General features: G+C 45.8%; 1 protein-coding gene across 5 annotated transcripts in view; it reads right to left on the reverse strand.

The window, feature by feature from the left end:
• The window catches only part of LOC120063087 (proprotein convertase subtilisin/kexin type 5-like), a 48,592-nt gene that overhangs the window by 32,340 nt on the left and 1,756 nt on the right, over positions 1–14,496 (reverse strand). For all 5 annotated transcript variants that reach the window (XR_005478462.1, XR_005478461.1, XM_039013227.1 and 2 more), the window contains exons 2-4: positions 12,083–12,187; positions 9,790–9,936; positions 3,797–3,940 (exon numbers count right to left, since the gene is read on the reverse strand). Coding sequence is in view for 3 of the 5 variants with exons in the window: in XM_039013227.1 (XP_038869155.1) it covers positions 3,797–3,940; positions 9,790–9,936; positions 12,083–12,187 (396 nt within the window). In the remaining 2 variants the exon portion in view is untranslated. The remainder of the gene's footprint in view (positions 1–3,796; positions 3,941–9,789; positions 9,937–12,082; positions 12,188–14,496) is intronic.

The raw sequence follows: 14,496 nt of genomic DNA on the forward strand, positions 1-14,496 counted from the left end.
CGCAACCACACACATACCCCATTCCAAAACCCGCAACCACACACATACCCCATTCCAAAACCCACAACCACACACATACCCCATTCCAAAACCCACAACCACACACATACCCCATTCCAAAACCCACAACCACACACATACCCCATTCCAAAACCCACAACCACACACATACCCCATTCCAAAACCCACAACCACACACATACCCCATTCCAAAACCCACAACCACACACATACCCCATCCCAAAACCCACAACCACACACATACCCCATTCCAAAACCCACAACCACACACATACCCCATTCCAAAACCCACAACCACACACATACCCCATTCCAAAACCCACAACCACACACATACCCCATTCCAAAACCCACAACCACACACATACCCCATTCCAAAACCCACAACCACACACATACCCCATTCCAAAACCCGCAACCACACACATACCCCATTCCAAACCCACAACCACACACATACCCCATTCCAAAACCCGCAACCACACACATACCCCATTCCAAAACCCGCAACCACACACATACCCCATTCCAAAACCCGCAACCACACACATACCCCATTCCAAAACCCGCAACCACACACATACCCCATTCCAAAACCCGCAACCACACACATACCCCATTCCAAAACCCGCAACCACACACATACCCCATTCCAAAACCCGCAACCACACACATACCCCATTCCAAAACCCGCAACCACACACATACCCCATTCCAAAACCCGCAACCACACACATACCCCATTCCAAAACCCGCAACCACACACATACCCCATTCCAAAACCCGCAACCACACACATACCCCATTCCAAAACCCGCAACCACACACATACCCCATTCCAAAACCCGCAACCACACACATACCCCATTCCAAAACCCGCAACCACACACATACCCCATTCCAAACCCACAACCACACACATACCCCATTCCAAAACCCACAACCACACACATACCCCATTCCAAAACCCACAACCACACACATACCCCATTCCAAAACCCGCAACCACACACATACCCCATTCCAAAACCCGCAACCACACACATACCCCATTCCAAAACCCGCAACCACACACATACCCCATTCCAAAACCCGCAACCACACACATACCCCATTCCAAAACCCACAACCACACACATACCCCATTCCAAAACCCGCAACCACACACATACCCCATTCCAAAACCCGCAACCACACACATACCCCATTCCAAAACCCGCAACCACACACATACCCCATTCCAAAACCCACAACCACACACATACCCCATTCCAAAACCCGCAACCACACACATACCCCATTCCAAAACCCACAACCACACACATACCCCATTCCAAAACCCACAACCACACACATACCCCATTCCAAAACCCGCAACCACACACATACCCCATTCCAAAACCCACAACCACACACATACCCCATTCCAAAACCCACAACCACACACATACCCCATTCCAAAACCCACAACCACACACATACCCCATTCCAAAACCCACAACCACACACATACCCCATTCCAAAACCCACAACCACACACATACCCCATTCCAAAACCCGCAACCACACACATACCCCATTCCAAAACCCACAACCACACACATACCCCATTCCAAAACCCACAACCACACACATACCCCATTCCAAAACCCACAACATACCCCATTCCAAAACCCACAACCACACACATACCCCATTCCAAAACCCACAACCACACACATACCCCATTCCAAAACCCACAACCACACACATACCCCATTCCAAAACCCGCAACCACACACATACCCATTCCAAAACCACAACCACACACATACCCCATTCCAAACCCACAACCACACACATACCCCATTCCAAAACCCGCAACCACACACATACCCCATTCCAAAACCCACAACCACACACATACCCCATTCCAAAACCCGCAACCACACACATACCCCATTCCAAAACCCACAACCACACACATACCCCATTCCAAACCCACAACCACACACATACCCCATTCCAAAACCCACAACCACACACATACCCCATTCCAAACCCACAACCACACACATACCCCATTCCAAAACCCACAACCACACACATACCCCATTCCAAAACCCACAACCACACACATACCCCATTCCAAAACCCACAACCACACACATACCCCATTCCAAAACCCACAACCACACACATACCCCATTCCAAAACCCACAACCACACACATACCCCATTCCAAAACCCACAACCACACATACCCCATTCCAAAACCCACAACCACACATACCCCATTCCAAAACCCACAACCACACATACCCCATTCCAAAACCCACAACCACACATACCCCAATCCAAAACCCACACATACACTGAGTGTACAAAACATTAGGAACACCTTCACTATAAGGTGTCGAAAGCATTCCACAATGATGCTGGCCCGTGTTGACGCCAATGCTTCCCACAGGCTGGATGCCCTTTGGGTGATGGACCATTCTTGAAACACACTGGAAAACATTGAGCGTGAAAACGCCAGCTGCGTTGCAGTTAACATGCCTTCTGAATGGCACACACACAATCCATGACTCAATTGTCTCAAGGCTTAAAAATCATGTTTTAACATGTCTCCTCCCTTTGATCTACACGGATTTGGATTTAACTTCTTGACGCTAGGGGTCAGATTTATAAATATTTTTATTTTTAAATAACGTTCCCAAGGTAAACGGACTATTTCTCAGGTCCAGATCGTAGAATATGCATATAATTTACAGATTAGGATAGAAAACACTCCAAAGTTTCCAAAACTGTCAAAATATTGTCTGTGAGTATAACAAAACTGATTCTGCAGGCGAAAACCTGAGGAAATATAACCCGGAAGTGATTTTTTATATATTTTTTATCTGTGTCTCCTGGCCAGTCTTTCTTCCATTTAAAGGGGTATCAACCAGATTCCTTTTCCAATGGCTTCCTCAGGCTGTGACCAGGCTTTAGACATAGTTTCAGGCTTTTATTTTGAAAAATTAGCGAGATATTTCAAAACTAATCAGGTGTCCTCTGATTAGTTCCTGCGCGCGAGAGGGGTAGCTCTCCATTTTCTTTTTCTCGCTTATTGAATAGGTTACGGTCCAGTTGAAATATTATCGATTATGTTTGTTAAAAACAACCTGAAGATTGATTATAAAAAACATTTGACATGTTTCTACGAACATTACGGACACTTTTTGGAATTTTCGTCGAACGGAATGAGGCTTTGGTTTTCTGAACATAACGCACAACCCAAATGGCATTTTTTTGTTATAAAAGTAATATTTATCGAACAAAAAGAACATTTGTTGTGTAACTGGGAGTCTCATGAGTGCAAACATCTGAAGATTATCAAAGGTAAGCGATTAATTTTATTGCTTTTCTGACCATGCTAATTTGGGGCTAGCTGTTGTAGCATTGATTGATACACTCACAAAAGCTTGGATTGCTTTCGCTGCAAAGCATATTTTCAAAATCTGACACGATAGGTGGATTAACAACAAGCTAAGCTGTGTTTTGGTATATTTTACTTGTGATTGCATGATTATAAATATTGTTAGTAATATTTTGCGCCCTGCAATTCAGCAGTTGTTTAGGAAAATGATCCCGCTAAAGGGATCCGTAGCGCAGAGAAGTTAACAGGTGAAATCGATAACGGATCATAGCTGTCACCTGGAATCACCTGGTCTATGTCTGGGAAAGAGCAGGCGTTCCTAATGTTCTGCACACTCAGTGTACATGCACCCACAAACATACAGTACACACTCACGTAGTTCTGAATGAGGTCGGGGTGGTTCCTCTCTATGCCGTCATCCAGGATGGTGACCACCACGTCTTTCCCCGTGTAGCCCCTCTTCCACGCACCCACTATGTTCATGTCTGACTGGCAGTTATGGATGTCATCGTTACAGTGCTGGAACACACACACACACACACACACACGTCACTGGAATAGTGCTGAAACAAAACTAGCAACCCACTTATGTGGTCGTTATAATCCTGGAACAAAGAGCCACATCTGTGTTGTGGCAACAGTGTGTCTCCGTGCTGTTGTGCTGCTTGTTGCTACTTGGCTATCTGCCAAACATTTCATTTTTTACTTTTAATACATTTACCAGCTTCTTAGTTTTTTCCTCGCTCTACTTTTTTCATTAAACTTTTTCACCCCGGATGCTTTATCTGGACATGGTTCTTCTACAGGACCTCCACCAGCCGAAAAAGCTAAGTAGTAACATTAACATTATGCCATCTAATTGCAGTTGCTGTACTCATAATATACAGGAGAACGATCCCCTTATGGTGAGGATAGCCGTGTTGCAAGCCCAGCTTTAGATGCAATCGTTAGGCAAGGGTCATTTCAGTGTAGGAAAGGATGAAACATCGTCTGTGCCACCAGTAAGTACAGATAGTAGTATAAATCCCCTCGCACAGTCCCCGCAGCCGGACAACTTTCTCAAGGCTTCTGGAAAGAAATGCTGTCGGTAAGCTCAACCGGTGTCGCTCATTCAGCCGACAGAAACTTTCAACAGGTTCTCCCCATTAAGCAACGAGTCGGAGTCAGAAGCCGATCCTTCTCAGGCCTCTCCTCCACCCGTTAGGGGTCTGAGCTGCCGAAGCATTTCACCATTAGCTCTGACAAATTGAAAACCCTAGTCATTGGCGACTCCATTACCCACAATATTAGACTTAAAAAGAATCATCCCGCGACGTAAAGGCTAATCTGAATATGGTGCTGGCTAAGGCTAAAACTGGCGAGTGTAGAGAGTATAGGGGTATTGTTATCCACGTCGGCACCAACGATGTTAGGATGAAACAGTCAGAGGTCACCAAGTGCAACATAGCTTCAGCGTGTAAATTAGCTAGAAAGATGTGTCGGCATCGAGTAATTGTCTTTGGCTTCCTCCCAGTTAGGGGGAGTGATGAGCTCTACAGCAGAGTCTCACAACTGGCCTGCTGAGGAGTGATGGACTCCATCCTAGCTGGAGGGGTGCTCTCATCTTATCTATGAACATAGACAAGGCTCTAACTCCTCTAGCTCCACAATGAGATAGGGTGCAGTCTGCCAGGTTAGTGGAGTCTGCCACTAGCACAGTCAGTGTAGTCAGCTCAGCTATCCCCATTGAGACAGTGTCTGTGCCTCAATCTAGGTTGAGAAAAACAAAACATGGCAGTGTTCGCTTTAGCAATCTCACTGGAATAAAGACCTCCTCCATTCCTGTCATTATTGAAAGAGATTGTGATATCTCACATTTCAAAATAGGGCTACTTAATGTTAGAACCCTCACTTCTAAGGCAGTCATAGTCAATGAACTAATCACTGATCATAATCTTGATGTGATTGGCCTGACTGAAACATGGCTCAAGCGTGATGAATTTACTGTGTTAAATGAAGTCTCTCCTCCTGGTTACACTAGTGACCATATCCCCGGCAAATCCCGCAAAGGCGAAGGTGTTGCTAACATTCACGACAGCAAATTTCAACTTACACAAAACAAATTACTGCCTTTTTGTCTTTTGAGCTTCTAGTCATGAAATATATGCAGCCAACTCAATCACTTTTTATAGATACTGTTTACAGGCCTCCTGGGCCATATACAGCGTTCCTCAATGAGTTCCCTGAATTCCGATCGGACCTTGTAGTCATACCAGATAAGGTCACCAAAAATGTAAAAATTAACATTCACATGGAAAAGTCCACAGACCCAGTCAAAGGCTTTCGGAGCAATCATCGACTCAGTGGGGTTTGTCCAACGTGTCTCCGGACCTACTCATTGCCATAGTCATACCCTGGATCAAAAGCCGTGCTATAAAATTCTCGAACAACCCAAAGATTCCCTTCCAGACTCCCTCCACCCACCCAAGGACGTTGGGGTACACAAATCGGTTAACCACCTAACTGAGGATCTACATTTAACCTTGCGTAATACCCTAGACGCAGTCGCACCCCAAAAACTAAAAACATTTGTCACAAGAAAGTTTCTCCCTGGTACACAGAAAATACCCAAGCAAGCTTCCAGAAACTTGGAACGGAAATGACGCTCCACCACACTGGAAGTCTTCCAACTAGCTTGGAAAGACAGGACCGTGCAATATCGAAGAGGCCTCACTGCTGCTCGATCATCCTATTCTTCCAACCTAATTGAGGAGAATAAGAACAATACAACATTTAATTTTGATACTGTCCACAGCTAACTAAAAAGCAGCATTCAACATGAGAGGATGGCATTCACTTCAGCAGTAATACATTCATGAACTTCTTCAATGAAAAGATCATGATCGTTAGAAAGCAAATTACAGACTCCTCTTTGAATCTGCGTATTTCTCCAAAGCTCAGTTGAGTCTGCACAGAACTGCCAGGACCTAGAATCAATGGAGACACTCAAGTTATTTAATCCGGTATCTCTTGACACATTCATGAAAACAGTCATGGCCTCTAAACTCTCAAGCTGCATACTGGACCCTATTCCAACTAAAGTACTGAAGGAGCTACTTCCTGTGCTTGGCACTCCTATGTTGAACATAATAAATGGCTCCCTATCCACCGGATGTGTACCAAACTCACTAAAAATGGCAGTAATAAAGCCTCTCTTGAAAAAGCCCCACCGTGACACAATCCCCCCCCCCCCCCCCTTTTTAAATAAAAATAAATAAATCATCCTACATCGATTCTCCCATTCCTCTTTAAAAAATGAAAAAGCTGTTACGCAGCAACTCACTGCCTTCCTGAAGACAAACAATGTATACGAAACGCTTCAGTCTGGTTTTAGACCCCATCATAGCACAGACTGCACTCGTGAAGGTGGTATATGACCTTTTAATGGCGTCAGACCAAGGCTCTGCATCTGTCCTCGTGCTCCTAGACCTTACTGACACCATCGATCACCATATTATTTTGAGATTAGAAACCCTAATTGGACTACACGGACAAGTTCTTGCCTGGTTTAGATCTTATCTGTCAGAAAGATATCAGTTCGTCTCTGTGGATGTTTAGTCCTCTGACAAATCAATTCCTCTAGGTTCTGGTTTAGGACCACCGTTGTTTTCACTAGAAAATTCTACCTCTAGGTGATGTCAGTTGGAAACATAAGGTCAACTTTTACTGCTATGCGGACGATACACAGCTGTACATTTCGATGAAACATGGTGAAGCCCCAAAATTGCCCTCCCTGGAAGCCTGTGTTTTAGACATAAGGAAGTGGATGGCGGCAAATGTTTTACTTTTAAACACGGACAAAACAAAGATGCTAGTTCTAGGTCCTAAGAAACAAAGAGATCTGCTGTTAAATCTGACAATTAATCTTGATGGTTGTACAGTCGTCACAAATAAAACTGAAGGACCTCGGTGTTACTCTGGACCCTGATCTCTCTTTTGACAAACATATCAATAATATATCAAGGACAGCATTTTCCCCCATCTTCGTAACATTGCAAAAATCAGCAACCTTTTGTCCAAAAAGCATGGATTAGCTTAAATGCATCATTTTGTCACTTCTAGATTAGACTACTGCAATGGTCTACTCTCCGGCTACCCAGATAAAGCACTAAATAAACTTCAGTTAGTGCTAAACACAGATGCTAGAATCCTGACTAGAACCAAACCATTTGATCATATTACTCCAGTGCTAGCCTCTCTACACTGGCTTCCTGTTAAGGCTAGGGCTGATTTCAAGGTTTTCCTACAAAGCACTACATGGGCTTGCTCCTACCCATCACTCCGATTTGGTCCTGACATATATACCTACACATACGCTATGGTCACAAGACGCAGGCCTCCTTATTGTCCCTAGAATTTCTACACAAACAGCTGGAGACAGGGCTTTCTCCTATAGAGCTCTATTTTTATGGAATGGTGTGCCTATCCATGTGAGAGATAAATGTCGAGACCGAGTGTAAGTCTTTACTGAAGACTTGTCTCTTCAGTAGGTCCTATGATTGAGTGTAGCCTGGCCCAGGGGTGCGAATGTGAACTGCAAGGCACGGGAGTGACGAACTGTCCATGCTGTCTCTGCCTGGCCGGCTCCCCTCTCTCTATTGGGATTCTCTGCCTCTGACCCTATTGCGGGGGCTGAGTCACTGACTTAATAGTGCTCTTCCATGCCGTGCCTAGGAGGGGTGCATCACTTGAGTGGGTTGAGTCACAGACGTGATCTTCCTGTCCAGTTTTGCGATTCCTCGGGCTCGTGCGGTGGAGGAGATCTACACAGCCTCGTCTCAGGGTAGTAAGTTGATGATATTCCTCTAGTGCTGTAGGGGCTGTGCTTTGGCAGTGGGTTTCCTGCCTGGTTGGTCCTGTCTGGGGTTATCGTCGGACGGGGCCACAGTGTCCCCCGACCCACCCCTCTCAGCCTCCGGTATCTGTGCTGCAATAGTCTATCTGCCGGGGGGTTAGGGTCAGTCTGTCTTATCTGGTGTCCTGTGTGAATTTAAGTATGCTCCCTCTAATTCTCTCTCTCCCTCCACTCCCAGAGGACCTGAGCCCTAGGATCATGCCTCAGAACTACCTGGCCTGATGACTCCTGGCTGTCCCCAGTCCAACTAGTTGTGCTGCTGCTCCAGTTTCAACTGTTTTGCCTGCGGCTATGTAACCCTGACCTGTTCACCGGACGTGCTACCTTGTCCCGGACCTGCGGTTTTCGACTCTACCGCACCTGCTGTCTCGACTTCTGAATGCTCGGCTATGAAAAGCCAACTGACATTTACTCCTGAGGTACTGACCTGTTGCATTCTCTACAACCACTGATAATTATTTGACCCTGCTGGTCATCTATGAACGTTTTAACATCTTGAAGAACAATCTGGCTTTAAATGGCCGTGTACTCTTAAAATCTCTACCCGGCACAGCCAGAAGAAGACTGGCCACACCTCAGAGCCTGGTTCCCCTCTAGGTTTCTGCATTGCTTGCTGTTTAGGGTTTTAGGCTGAGTTTCTGTATAGCACTTTGTGACACCTGCTGATGTTAAAAGGGCTTTATAAATACATTTGATTGGTTGATTGATTCCATAGCAATAGGCCCTGTTTTCGAATCCTTTGAAAATGCAACTTTCCCTCCTCCGTTCTTTGAAGTAATGATTGATCTGACATTTGTTGGACTGGTGAAAGCTATGAACTGGAATTCTTGCTTTAACCTGTCCAATCATGCTAGATAAGTTATTAGTCCAAGGAGGAGAGGAAGGAAAGGAAGCATTTTAACCGTTTTTAAATAGGTCCAGAGATGGATGGAGAAAGTCAGTTGTAGACTAATGTCCAGGTGAACAAACGTCAACAGACGTGAACATGGACAAAGACTAGTAAATCTCATACATAAACAGGAAACACTCATGACTGATTATAACCGATTATGAAACTGGACAGATAAGTGGAAGCGCAAAAGTCAAAGTATTGGCATTATCTTTGCCAAGTTAACCATTGACAGAACCCAGAAGAAGAGAAAAAGACCGGAGCGCTTACCAACTGCACAAAATAGTAATGATTTGTATGTGACTAGCAGCCACAAGTGAGTGAAGTATTCTTTCTGTGTAGAGCTGCATAGCTTGTGCAGTCTAGACGGCGTCATCTCACACTGCTGTATGCATTTAAATCCTCTCTGTGTCATTAGAAAAGGTGTGAAAAGATGTCTAGACATTAGCCGCGCTACACCCTTAGCCGCGCTAAGCCCAAGATTCACTCTCACACACACCCTGTGGACCCTCCATTAAGTGGGTCAGGGTGGTGGTGAGTCCGGTGACCCTGAGTCCTGGGGTTTGGCCTGATCTGCATACTCACGATGTACCACATACTGCTCCACTTGGCGTCGTTGAAGAAGATGGACTGGGCGGGGCTAGTCTGGGCGGGGCTGGAGAGAGGGTGAGGGGCCGCCTTGTAATCCCTCTTGATCCGCCTCTTCACCACCTGCTGCTGAATCCACTCCACCTAAAGCAGAGGGCATACCATTGGACAGTGAGTAAAAACAATATCAAACAACAAATCACTGAACAGGAATAAGAAGGGATTACGGGCAAGCATGTTTTGGGTGGACAATGGGAGATGGAGGAATATGTGTGGAGAAATACATTAACAAAGGTAAACACTGGCAGACAGACAAGTGTGCACATATGCATATGCATGTGCGCGCACACACACATCAAATCTCTCAAACCTAATGGATTTATTTCACAGAATTCCTTGGCTCATCTCAGAAATTTGGGAGCATTGGGTAGGGTTTTTTTCGATTTCAAAATCAGGATGATGGACAAGGAAATCTCAAACCTGGCCAGATTAGAGCCCTATACTTGATATGTAGCTACATAAATGACTGCTGTATCTCACTTTTGCACAAGGGTAGTGAAGTAGACAATCATATCAGAGGGAAAATATGTCAGTCTCTCCAGAGAGCGGAGGAGAGAAAAGAGAGCGGAGGGGGAAAACTGAATAAAAATGGAGAAAAGAGAGCGATGGGGTAGACCAAGAAAAACACAGGCAGAAAGATAGAGGGGGGTGGGGGACACCTAGGATGTAGTTGTGAAGTCTAAAATGGAAAGAAACAAAAAATACAAATGTAACAGTGATGGCGGGCGATCAGACTGGTGCAAAGACAAGACAGCAGGCACAAGTCTCTGCTCATTTTACTCTGTCATTAACATCAGGTTCAAAGTAACCGTTTACACACCTCACTAAGCTCAGAACAGCAGAGCCATCAGCATGTGTGTGTGTGTCTGTCTCTCTGTCTGCCTGCCTACACCATGTCTATGTCCGTGTGTTCGTGCATGACGAGTGGTAAGCCTTACGCAACAGTCCTCAGACAGTCACCTGGACAGGAGGTCGGACCCCAGCAGTCAGTCATCCATTAGCTCCCACCACTGACTTGAGAGGGAACTAAGAGGGAGAGGAACCGGATCTGAACTCTCCCTCTTCCTTCAGATGGTGAACTGGACTGGGGGCTTTTGAAATACAACAGCTTCTGCTTTGCCCCTTCTTAAGGGTTTGCAGGTGGCTCTCTCTCTATTGCAGTCTCTGCCTCTCTCACTGACTGGGTCAGTAACCAAGGGCAACCAGGATCCAAAAGGGCCAGCCGTACAGCAGGAGCGCCAGTTGAAGTCAGACGTTTGTAATGCATACTTCCTTCGTTTCTCGCTTCCTTGAAGGGATCACTGATCTGACATGAACGTATAAGTAGAAGTGATGGGGTCCTTGCCTATCCAAATCTGTTATAAATCAGTGATTACTTTGAGGAAGTCTTGTATGGCTCAGTTGGTAGAGCACGGCGCGTGCAATGCCAGGGTGGTGGGTTCGAAAATGCATCCACTCACTACTGTAAGTCGCTTTGGATAAGAGAGTCTGCTAAATAAAAACAGATATTATATATATTTTTTAAATAGGGTAAAAGGTCCCCAGGGTGAGGTCACACTCAAGCACCTCTTCTCCAAGCCACGGAGACCTGTGTGCCAACAGGTAGACCGCACAACGCACACACACAAGGCGTGCCTGCTACACCCATCGGACTCTCACACAAACACACAGAGATGACTGGCATTATACAACTAAGCATAACAATGTGATTAGTTAAATAACCGACTACACACACTGAGTCCAGAGCACCCATGATAGAGTCCTGCCCAAAATGAGACTGGCATCAGAATGATAGGACACTGATCCCTGAACAGACAGACTCCCAGCTCAGACTGCAGGGCCAGCTGACATCATTTACACATCTCCTTCCTGTCAACCCCTCACACAGAAGAGAAAGCAGAGGAAGAAGACAGGCAAAGAGAACACTGCGCTCTCTCTCTCGCCCCTCCGTGACGCCTGTCAATGCCAAACTGCCTCCTGCCCCGAGGGGAGTATTGTGGAATATGTTCAAAACGGCCAATGTTTCAAGCGAGTATAATACATCTCACATTGATGACAACTACGCTCAGCAGCACTATGGTTGGGCGACTTTTCGGCGGCGTGCTGAACTACAATTGCGCCCTGGACTGTACGCATCATCAGGGCAAGACCAACGGCGGTGCTCTGAGACTCATCGATGACCCGTCTGGGAGGCCCGCGAACACTGAGGTGGCGATCGTGACAGGCTTACCTTGGGCTCCATCGAGATGAAGCTGTGGCCACCGCGACTGGACAGCGTCGATCTTTTGATGGTCCTGCTGTGAAAGAAGTGATAGTGGTCCTTCAGGTCGCCAATCTGCCGAGGAAAACACACACCATCGGTCTACAGTAAACACACTGGTTGCATCCGAAATGGTGTGAATTAGGTTGGAATTTCAGATGCATTCACTGGTTATGTACCAAGAAGACATCAGGAGGTGGCATTATGAATGTAAATGAGACAGAAATATAAAACATTTATTTATTTATTTGGCCCTTAAGGAAGTAAAAAAACAGCAACCGAGTTTGACGGGAAACACAAACCTCCTAAACAAGACAGACAGAGACAAATAGTCTGTGTTTTTAACGGATCATTTTGTTTATGAATTATTAAGTGATTAAAAACACATCACTCTGTTACCAAATCCGAAAAGCTGTAACAAAATGACTGCAATTGAATTGGCCACAATGTGAAATCATAGTCAGTAGAGCACAGTAAAGTAAAGTATAGTTAAATACAGCACGGTAGAGTTCAGTACAGTAGAGCACACATGAGTAGAGTACAGTATAATATACTCTACTGGACTGTGCTGTCCAAACATGTGAAACATAGACGTCTATGATTGGTTCAGATTTGGTCCGGTCTGGACCAACCAAATTTGGTCTTGCTTAGGGGCGAAGCTTGATAGAATATAGCCAAGTGCAAAGTGCAATGGAGGATGTTTTGTGTACCTATTCAGATACATCACCATGAAGAGAATGACGTTCATATGCATTTCTGTTAAATACAGATCAAAAACCAGTGACGTAATTCGGTTACCAGAATTATGGATTTAACAGGTCACATCAATAAGGGATCATAGCTTTCCCCTGGATTCACCTGGTCAGTACATGTCATGGAAAAAGCAGTGTAGTTGTATGGTTTGTTAAACAATGATTTTAGCTTGGCATACATTTGAAAGTGAAAAAAAAAAAAGTCTCAGTGTCAACTGTTACAGTGGAATTTCTCATAGACCCAGAAGTCAGGCGTTTGACCGCGTCACTGTCAGAACGTGGAAGACAAGGCAACAGCAGGTAGCCTACAGGGCATTCGGAAAGTATTCAGACCTCTTGACTTTTTCCACTGTTACATTAAAGCCTTATTCTAAAATGGATGCAATTGTTTATTTTCCCCTCATCAATCTACACACAATACCCCATAATGACAAAGCAAAAACTGGTTATCATTATCAGCTGACGCCGACCAGCTGGTAAGTGTCTTCACTGACATCAACCTATCCCTGACCCAGTCTGTAATACCATTATGTTACAAGCAGAACACCATAGTCCCTGTGCCCAAGAACGCCAAGGCGACCTGTCTAAATGACTATCGCTCCGTAGCACATCTGTAACCATGAAATGCTTTGAAAGGCTGGTCATGGCTCACAACAACAGCATCATCCCAGACACCCTGGACCCACCCCGATTCGCATACGGCCCCTCAGGGGTGCTTGCTTAGTCCTCTCCTGTACTCCCTTGTCCACCCACGACTGCACGGCCGTGCACGACTCCAACAGCATCATTAAGTTCGCAGACGACAACAGTGGTAGGCCTGATCACTGATGACGATGAAACAGCCTATAGGGAGGTCAGAGACCTGGCAGAGCGGTGCCAGGACAACAACCTCTCCCTCAACGTCAGCAAGACAAAGGAGCTGATCGTGGACTACAGGAAACGGAGAGCAGAGCACGCCCCCATTCACATGGACGGGGCTATAGCGGAGCGGGTTGAGAGCTTCCAGTTCCTCAGTGTTCCACGTCACTAAGGATCTATCATGGTCTAAACACACCAACACAGTGGTGAAGGCACGGCAACACCTCCTCCCCCTCGGGAGGCTGAAAAGACTTGGCATGGGCCCTGACATTTCTACAGCTGCACCATCGAGAGCATCTTGACTGGCTTGGTATGGCAACTGCTTGGCATCCGACCGCAAGGCACTACAGTGGGTAGTGCGTACGGCCGAGCTCTCTGCCACCCAGGAACTCTATACCAGGCGATGTACTGATGCTACAGTTTACTATCCGTCAGTTTTATTCCTAGTTATATTTACATACACAACATGGCCATAAGTACACGGACACATGCTCGTTGAACATGTCATTCCAAAATCATGGGCATTAATATGGAGTAGGTTCCTCCCCTTACTCCTATAACAGCCTCCACTCTTCTGGGAAGGCTTTCTACTAGATTTTGGAACATTGCTGCTGGGACTTGCTTCCATTCAGCCACAAGAGCATTAGTGAGATCGGGCACTGATGTTGGGCGATTAGGCCTGGCTCGCAGTCAGCGTTCCAATTCACAGACCCAGAGCATTATTCCTCCTCCACCAAACTTTACAGTTGATCCTATGCATTGGGGCAGGTAGAG

Source organism: Salvelinus namaycush, chromosome 18, assembly GCF_016432855.1.
Source record: "Salvelinus namaycush isolate Seneca chromosome 18, SaNama_1.0, whole genome shotgun sequence".
Taxonomy (NCBI): Eukaryota; Metazoa; Chordata; class Actinopteri; order Salmoniformes; family Salmonidae; genus Salvelinus; species Salvelinus namaycush.